At 40.8% G+C, this 10,023-nt stretch overlaps 1 protein-coding gene across 1 annotated transcript in view; it reads right to left on the bottom strand.

The window, feature by feature from the left end:
- Window positions 1–9,519, bottom strand: part of CDYL2 (chromodomain protein, Y-like 2) — a 29,626-nt gene extending 20,107 nt beyond the window's left edge. The window contains exons 1-2 of the mRNA XM_010145745.1: window positions 9,499–9,519; window positions 3,031–3,625 (exon numbers count right to left, since the gene is read on the bottom strand). Of these exons, the coding sequence (XP_010144047.1) occupies window positions 3,031–3,625; window positions 9,499–9,519 (616 nt within the window). The remainder of the gene's footprint in view (window positions 1–3,030; window positions 3,626–9,498) is intronic.
- Window positions 9,520–10,023: the final 504 nt, after the last annotated feature.

Below are 10,023 nucleotides of genomic sequence, written 5' to 3'. Positions count from 1 at the left end.
GCGCCGCGCTCCCGAAACCCCCGGGATGGCGGGCCTGCCGCAGAGCTAAACGTGGGCATCCTGCCAAGCTGACTGCCACATTGCTCCCGGTCTCAAGGGACAAAGCCTTGGGACCTTGGCTCAGATTTGGAGAAAGTTTTGAAACCCAAGATGTTTGGAACAAAACTTCTGTTATTCAAAAAATGGGCATTTTCCTCTGAAACGTTCTTCATTTGTGATTTGTAAAATTTCAGATCCGTTTCAGTGTGACATCTGTCCTGATTAAAATGAGGTTGTGAGACGAAGAGGACACAAGGCAGAAGCACACTTGCATCTCCTGTGCTACTGCCCCGTGAGCGTGAATACTGAGGGAGTTCAGTAAAGTGCTGGACTTGTTGAAGAGTAGTGCAAGTTTCTTCAATTTGACATTTCAAATGATGCAAAATCCTGGATCACTTCTCTCAAGCTTGTAGGGCAACAGTAGTAAAAAAGCTGGTATTTTTATGTTGACCCTTATTCTCCGATTTCTGTCTGCTCTTGCTTTCGTAGCCTCATCTCTCCTCTTTGTAGTTTTCTCCACTATGCATGTGCTGCGTATCACAAAGCCAGACTGGAGGGATTTCTGACCTTGGGAGTGCTGCTGAGTATGGGTTTTTCAGACGAGAGCCAGGTAGAGATTTAAGATCTCTTGCTTTTGCCTACAGGGAGGTCAGAATGCAAGGGAGGAAGGAGAGCAAAATACAGAACAGAAGTGATGGATTTGGAGAATGCAAATGCCATCATAAAGAAATGGTTTAAGGAGCTGCACACATCAGCTGTGAGGCCAGGAGCCCTCTGTACGTGGCAGAACACCTGGCTGCTTAGGCAAAGCAGCTTTCTACTGAAGCAGAGCCCTCTCATAGGGATTAGTCAAACAGGCTGGTGGATGCCATTCATTAGCTCTTGTGGGGACAAATGAAAGGCTCATTTGACCTTACAGTTCTTTGTGGCCCTTTAGTTCTTCACTAAAAAACCAAAGATTCTAAAATATGGGAATTAATGCATTTTAAAGACACACTTTGTATCAGAACTTCCCCAATGAATAACACAAAACAAACGATTAAAAAAACTTCATTAGAAACTGTAAGAAAGAAAAGAAAAATATCTTTATACACATCTGTAATTAGATCTGCAAGTCTTTTTAAAGAGGCAGGTAACTTTTTAAGCAGTCTTATACGAGCTCAAACTCATCAAAATACAAACACCTGCACTCCCAGTTTTAAGTGTCACTGGCACCATCTGGGTTACTTATGCCTTTAAAGCTGACCAGACAATTTGCTGGTTTGGGAGTCTTTAACGAGGTATTCGATGCCTGGATTGAAAGATCCCTAGTTGTTGGATGTAACCAGCAAGACTGGACAAGGTCAGTTCTACTTCCCAAATTAAGCAGCATTTGCTAGGTTCCCAGTAGGGTGGAAGATCGAAAGTGGGGTGATATAATTTATGTTGACTTTTGAAAAGGTTTTGGCAGGACAGTTCACAAGAAGCTGTTAAGGAAATGAGTGCATCATGGCCTATAGAAAATGGTTAATAAAAATAAATAATTGGAACAAACGGTTACTTTTCATCATGTCAAATGATTAGTAGTTGGCTGCCCCAAGAACCTGCAGAAGGATTAGTTTATTTAAGGTACCTATTAATGAACTGGGAAGAGAAGTATGAGAGGAAAATTTGAAGGGAATACAAAATAAGTAAAAATTAGGAAAGATTTTGAAGAGCTTCACTGAGTCATAAGAAGAAGGTGAATTGGCAACAGTAAAGCAGATTAAATGCATAATGAAAAGAATCATACATTGAGCTGTGTTCTAAATTAACTGTAACCAGCGAGGAAAAAAAACCTAAAAGCAACTGTGATTTCACTCAATGAAAACTTTTATACATAGTGTAACAGCAGAAAAAATAATTCTCCAAAGGTTGTATCGCCACTGTATCAGTAAGCAGTAGGAAATCATTTGGAGCAGCTCCTGCTGTTTTTAAAAGGTATTAAAAATACCCCACGCACCAAAGGCACAAGAGGTACTGAAAACTACCAGGAATCCGGAAAGACTTCCGCGTGACTGGAAGGTTAAAAAGGCTGGGGCTGCCCAGGGATTGACAGGACGTCTTCCACTTTATCCCTTCACAGAAGGACAGGAGCTTATTCAATGAAAGTAAAGGTCAGAACACCCCAAACAAAACCCCAACCCCAAAACCCTGATCAAATAAAATACGCATCTCATTGTTAACTGCTGGATATAACTGCCACAAAGTATTATCAAGGCTTTAGATTTGGTAAATTTAAAAGAAAAAAAAAAAGATTGGACACACATAGATAATGAGGAGCTACTTGGCTGCATTAAGCTAAAGAGTATTTATAGCGAACATAAACCATTATTCTCTGAGAACTACGCCCGTCAGTAACTGCACGGGTTAGAAAGAAACTTCTCCTATTTCTTCTCGTTCACTTCAAGGGTTTGTAACTTCCCGTAAAGTATGTTTTCGTATCCAGTCACTGTCAGAGACAAGGACCTGGCAGTTCTGAGTACTCCTGCATGTGGTGAGCATTAATTCTGAGGAGCTTGAATGACACTCAGCCATACTTACCGGGACACTTTAGCAAGAGTGGTATTCATTTTGTTTCTAAAATAATCCTGATCTTTCTAGATCTCTGGGTTTGAGCACACATAACTGAGCAGTGATTTGTTACCTGGAGATACACAAACACAGAGCTGCAGTATTATACATACCTCGGCTGTCATTCCTACTCCATGCCTCGTCCTCGTTTCCCAAACGAGGACTTTATACTGCAAAGGGATGTAACAAAGCCCAGAGTGCTTCATGCACCCCGTAGGAAACAGAAGCAGAGAAGTCAACTGATTAAAAATACGGGGAAAGAGCAGAAACTTACGGGTTTCTCACCATATCACTTGTGTAGCACAGCAATGATCCTTCCACAAGTGGACTCTGTTTGCAGTTGCTGCAATCAGCACCCCCCCCCCGCCCACAAAGACTGTAGTTGTTTAAATCACATACCAATTCCATTCACAACAGGTGAATCGTTACTAACTTCCAACACGCTGGGCAAATTTTGTTCTCCTTCATGATCATTTAAATCCATGTTTTGCTGTTGTGAGCCATTCCCAAAATGTCTAGAATCTTTTTCATGACTGCCATCTCCATTTTGCAGACCGTTATGTGGCTTTTTCAGTGGCATGATCTGTAAACCGCTGGGAGTAGTTCGGTAAGTCACAGTTTTAGCAGCCCTGTCATTAGCAGACGCTGGCTTTGCTGTGTATCCTCTTTTCTGTTTTTGAAGAGATGGATTTATTCTCTTCCTTTTGTGTGTTGACCCTTTAGACTTCCCAGATTCAGAAGGTCTATGTGATATTTTATCCATGGAGGACCCTCGGTTTTCCCGTAAAAATTTTGGAGCGCTGGCCTGTTTCCCATGTCTTGATCGCTTTTCTCTAGTAACGTGTAGTCCATTGAACTCATCAATAAATTCCTCACAATGTAGGAGATGATGTTCAGGTTCCCAGGTGTCTTCATTGCTTCCGTAGCCTTTCCACCTGATTAGATATTCCCATTTGCCCTTCTTGTTCTTCCTTTTGTCTACAATCCGCTCTACCTAAAAGAAAAAAACCCCAAAATATCGTATTAGGAAAAAAATAGTTTAGTCATGAAAATGATGTTCTTCCTTTACAGCCAGGAAGGCCTCCCTGACACTTTAGAGGTGTCTTAGCATTCATGAGATTCTCCTAAAATAAAGTGCCTAAAAGATGAACCGACTCTGATCTGGAAAGCCTGGCCAGGCCGGCCAAAAAGCAGCAACTGTTTTCCAGATTTAAATTTACCTTATCTTCACAGGACGCAGCGCAACACTATATTCCCATCGGATCCTCCACAGACCATGCCGATTGCTGATGAGAACCTGCTCGGCGTGTGTACAAACCGCTTGACATAGCGTATAGGAATGAGTGTCACGTGTTTCTGTTCGACAGAGAACTCCCATGAGCAGAGGGGCTCTACAGGAGATGCCTGCAGTAGCCCCCGCGGTATTTTGGCATCTCCCCTTCTGAAAACATTGAGATGTAAACACCTGACCAAATCTGATCTGGGAACCTGCAAAGTCACAATGTGAGGAAACAAGAGACCACCTGGAGAGCACCGAGGAAAGCATGATTTCTCTGAAAATCTGGGTGTAAAACAAGACTATCACTGTTACATCGCTCGGCTACCTCTTGTCTGAAAGAGCTAAATAAAGCATCTTCTGCTACATTGCCAGTTACTGATCTCCTGAATCCACACATGCTCTGTCCCTATGAACATCCCCATACTTCTTCATGGCTTGAAACCATCTTGAACAGGGTACTGATTTTAACAAATTACAGTATTTCACATCAAAGATCTCATCTGCAGTGAGGTACACCCACGTGGCTACTTCCAAGTTATAAAAATCTGCATTTTTATGAATGCAATATTTGAGTAAATTTGTGAGTGCATCAATTTAAAAAGCCCCCAAAACCAAAAAACAAATAAACATAAAAAAGCAGGAAGGATTCTTACACAAAAGTAATGAATTTCATGAACCTACACTAGAGACATGTCAGTTCAAGGAACATTTCTGCACCAAAGGGTAAGGGACCATACTGGGGCTGCAAGCTGATGTGATTTAACAGCATGATGCCTTTGTGGAAAACGGACTGTGCAACTGAAGGAATCTTTGTGCTTTCTCAGCACTGGCAAGATCTCAACTAGAGGCAGAGTGCATCTGAAAACCCAAGCACAGTCAGTGGCCAGCACGGTATGGGTTTAAAGTGCAGCAAGTAAAATGCAGATCAAATCATTAGGAAAAACATTGTAATGGCAGTGAGAATTAAGCATTATAATAGGTGACATGGGGAAGGTATGGAGGGGTTTTAGAACAAACAGTTTTTGTTAGACAAACATCTGCCTTGAAAAGTCATTGCTGGAATATTGGGATATGCGAGAAAACCTTTTGGAGTCTCTCCCAATTTTTATTTTCTGATTCTTTAATTTTTTTAAAATGTGTCTCATGAGGGATAAAGATGCCACTAATGGAAAAAAAAATCATTATCATTAACCAAAAGCACTATTGTTAATTTAGAAAAATAAATAAGTGGATAGCTAATGTAATAGCTTTCATTGCTCTTCAAAGAAAAATCATCTCAAGTGAAGAACAACAGTGGAATCTGTATGGAGAATTTAACCTTGAAGAAGGGCAATCAGAGCAGTGTAAGTAATTGTTCTTTTTAGGTCCCCTGTTAGAGCAAACCAATGGATTAATTCTGCCTGTGCACTGGCTGGAACTGTACATTCATAGGAATCTTGGTGGGTTCCTCAAAGGAATCTAAATGTAATTAGCAACTAAACATTACACTTCTATCTCAATTCATTTACATGGGCACTGTGCTCGATATCTGTGTGTGAGTCATTGTGGACAGCTTTCCTCCATCTCCAGGGCACTCAACCGCAGCATCCCAAACAGCTCGTTCCTGTGCTGGGTCTTATCAAATATCTGCATAGAACCACTGCAGGAGCAAAGCACGGCATCCTCTTCACTCTGAGTTTAGCACAATCCCCTTCAGGATTCTTCAGTGTGGCAAAACAATTAACTGAAGCTTAGTCTAGGCAAGTTTGAGATCATTTGTCTGAAAAGAGGGATAAGTGAAATGGCATTTTTTTTGATCCTCATTTCACATGCAGGGCTTTCAATTGTCAAACTAAGACTGTGATCTTGTTGACTTTATAGAGAGCAGCTGTTCAAATTATCCCTGGGTTAAAACAGTTCTCATCCTCCTATCTGGGACCAGCCAGGAAGACTGTACATGGAAGTGTGGAACTCTGTAGTGGCCTGCGGGTTGTTGCTGGAGTTGTTACTTTAATTACTGCCGCTCACTATACCAAGGAAAAATGAAGGGAAGAGGTTTCATGGAGAGCTTTTTTTAATATGGAAATCATGCAAGTATTTTGGTGATGAGATAGTACGCATTTCAATTAAGAGGATAAAAGGAGTAAACATGAGTGGTCTGTGTTCCTGGGAAACAAAATACTGGCAATGGAGGATGTGATTAACTAGTTCAACAAGTCATGAAAGGAGAATGAAATTATTTATAAAAGTGGGTGAAATTTGATAAAAGGTTTCAGAAAAAAACATTCAGAAAGCAAATATATTTGGGACAGGCTAAGCATTTCACTACAGCATTTTCAGAACAAAATTATCAGTGTTTCACTTCAAACTTAACTAACAAAACTAAAAGAGAGGGACTAAATAAACAGAAGCAAAAATGTTTTGTTTCTGGTCAGCCTTCTTTTCACTTATGGTTTTGCTGGGGAGAAAATGAAAAAATGTGGGTTTATCCAAAATTAGTTGTTTTCCTTGAGTTTTTTGGTTCAGCTGTCTTACCCACCGGCTTGACTAATGATGCATAACAGTAATAGATACTTGCCTCATCCTCATTACTGCCTTATTGTTCATTGCTGAATGCATCTGAAAGTAGCATCGAACATACCTGACCTCTCAACACAGTCCGTTTTCTTTCTCTGGGCTTTAAGGTCTTCATTGGTATTTATCCCCTTCAGAGTGACACTGTGTTCCTTCACTGCAGACAGCGAAGTGCTTCAGTGTTGGCGTAAATACCAGGTTTTTACCCACACCTGGTACTGTCTGTCCCATTTTCCTTCTATTCACAGTCCACAGTAATAACAAACATCACTATTTTGGTTTTTTTAATGATGTGTATTTGTTTGAACAGGTAGTATATAAAGAAATGACCTTTCTGCGTTTATGTAAGGTTACACAAATTCATATGACTTTTCTTAAATAATTCTGTGATTAAAGTGCTAGTGATTAATAGAAATAATACTTTCATTCATAAGCAAGACACAGCTCTGAGAATATGCAGAAAATACCTATGGCCTCGATGACTGACTTTCCATTTCCCCCGTCAGTTCTGTGTTTGACGAGAAGTGAGTAACATCCCCTCAAAAGCGACCTCGGTAGTTACAGTTTGCCAAATCCCTGAATTCACTGTATTTGGTTTGCAAAACTAAGTAGTTAAATTTAATGAAAGCTAAATGACTGCAACCAAAGTTTGTAGGAGCATGGCAGTTAAGTGAGTGACCACTACTGGCCTGGATTCTCTCTCCCTGCCCCTCCTGACTAGTTCTTGACGAGCTGAGGTGCTGGGATGTTACCATATAAATATGTTTAAAGAGAACAAACAGAATGAGACGATGGCATCTGTTCAAATGCATTTGCAACACACTTTTTAGCTCCCAACTAACCTTAAACCTAGCTCTGTATACAGTTGCACAAACTAAGATGAAAGTCATTAAAAAGAGCCTTTTTAAAAAAAAATCTGTATTCTAAATTTAATATGAAAAAATACTACTTAATTACAGTACAAATACTTACAGCTTCTTAAACTCAATCTGGCAATCAAGTGCTTATATATGCAGAGTACAACACACACACATCTTGCATCACAGAAGGTTCAGGGTCAAGATAACTCCTTTAACAGCACAGTGTTATTGTCCACTTACAACAACAACAAAAAAATGCAGGCTAAGTCAAAAAAGGGTAATTCCTACTGAATTATTTCTACGATAGAACTGTAAAGTCAGAGCACAGTATACTCATCTCATGGTTCCCTAAAGAGCATAAAGAAAATTCCTTATGTTCCCAGAAGACAACTTTTGGGACATCAGTAAACTTCCAGAAAGGACTGGAAGATTGCGTATCCACTTTGTGATTTCCAAAGAAAGTTCATGTCATCTCCTTTTCTTGCCATGCATATCTATGTAAACATTTTAAACTGCAATCTGCGATGCTCAGATGGTCTCTGTTAGTGGACTGCACAGAGCAGCAGACTGATTTCATGACATACACTAGAAAAACTGCTTTTCATTACTATAAATTACAGGAATTGTACTGTTTTATGTGTTTTTTTGCATTGGAAGTCTTTTTCCCATGTTGTGCCTCAGGGCGTTGGAAGGGTATTTGAAGAAAGTGCCAAGGAAAGAAAGGCAGTAAGATTTCTGAGAGATAAAGGCCATCTGATTCAACGTGTTTGTCTTTTAAAAATTCATTATTGCCCTCACTTCCTCCTTTCTGGTACCTTCGCTTTCAGAAATAATGTATTTCATCACTTGTAAATCTCTTACATTGGTAACTTACTTGTGTTTCTCTTGTATGTGTATTTAATTTCTCAAAATCTGTTAATGGGAGCATTTGTTCCAGATGTATGAAAAAAATGGCACCGTAGCTCCTGAAGAAGCCAGGACTCACGTTAGAAAAGGAATAGTGGAATGGATGGTGGGTCTCTCTTCAGACTCTGACCCACAGTTTAAAATCAGAGTAGATCCAATCAGTGTACTAGCTCTGAAACTCTCTCAGCAGCAAATCTGTGTAGTTACCTGGAAGGTCCAAATGAAAGCGAAAAGGCTGGGTGATCATGAAAAGGAAAGGGAAAACATTCCTCCTTCTCCCAGGCAAACCACCAAGTGACATCTTCCCATGAAGTTCAGGGAATGCCCTGTTCATGGCAACAAGACACTACTTTTGATTCAGTTCCTTTTTTTGTCTTTTAAACACATGGATTTTTAATTTTCTACAATCTTAGGATCAGAAGAGGTGATAAAACTGCTAGGCAAATCTGGAAAGTTCCACATTTCCACTGGAGAAAGCCTATCAGCCACCTATTAAACTGGTTACGAACCACTGGTTTGTACAGTGAGGTGTGTGTGTCCTCCAGCACATACAAATTGAGAGTTCTGACAGAACAAATAAATGCTGTACAAACTCCTGCTGCTCCCGGTGTGTAAGGCTGCACCTTTGATCTTCCTCTCCTCCTAGGCAGTAACTCTGTAGAGGCTTCCTCGTGTGTGAGTCGATGGTCCAGGTTTACATACAAAACCAGACGTGCACTGCAGGTTAGGTGTATTTTAAACTGTTCCTGCTAAAACACTTTCCTGGGCCCAGCATCCTGCCTGCCTAGGTGCACTGTTCGTTACCTTCCCTGGCAGCCAGCTATCTCAGAGAAACAACGACAAGCCTCGCTCGGTGCTTATGCGAGCAGCATCATTTCCTCTTTGTGTAAGGGGTCTTCTGGCAGAAGGAGCTTGCCTTTACTAGCTGCGTAGATCAGCTGAAGCCCTGGCTAACAACTGCAGAAAAACAGCCAATCACAGCGTCCACAGACTCTTATCTCTAGTGACCTTATGCCCATTTTCGAGGACGTCCCACCTTTCTCTGAAATTCAGTCTCACCAGAACTTCAGTTGTTCAGTCGTTCTTTTCTGGCTCCTTTGAGAATTGCCCTGGTGCCACACCTCAGTTCCACACAAGGGCTGTGTTTCTCCCCCGATGCCATCTGTCCCTGCTGCTGACTCTACTAATGGAACCCATTTTCGTGCCCTTGTCTTCTCTCATTTTGTTTACGACAGCTCTCTCCTGGTCAGAACTTAACAGTGCTCAAACCTCCCACTCTGTTAAAGCCATTTCCCTCTCCCACTATAAATTTAAGGATATAATCTAAATCACTTTCTTCTATTAGGATATTTAAGTCTGCGTGTGTAACCAATACCTGCGGCGGAAGTGCCACGCTCACTGTGGTTTTTGGAGCAAACAGGAATAATAATATACACAAGAATCTTGCACTGGAAGAAAGGCAATTTTGTACAGACTGATCCTGTCCCTTGGGAAAGACTGGAGAAGGAAAATTGACAGATGACACAGGGATCAGGAAGGGACTTCTTGGTCAGCTTGCGTAGCCCCTGTCATTGTGGGCAATTACACCATATAAACCCTTTCATATTGGATATGCTCATGATACAGAAAATATTTCTGCCTGGCCTTGTTGTTGGTAGGTTGCACAGTCAACAGCTGTTCGTTCTGAAACATAACCGTTCAGTAAAATATATTGTAGGTTTTCATTTGGAAAGCTAGACACTTTTCAAAGGTGCAAGAGAAGTGCACTACAAAATAAAGATGTTCTTTAGCAGT

This window comes from Buceros rhinoceros, unplaced genomic scaffold, assembly GCF_000710305.1.
Source record: "Buceros rhinoceros silvestris isolate BGI_N320 unplaced genomic scaffold, ASM71030v1 scaffold11731, whole genome shotgun sequence".
Classification (NCBI taxonomy): domain Eukaryota; kingdom Metazoa; phylum Chordata; class Aves; order Bucerotiformes; family Bucerotidae; genus Buceros; species Buceros rhinoceros.
This window is presented reverse-complemented; position numbering and strand designations above follow the sequence as displayed.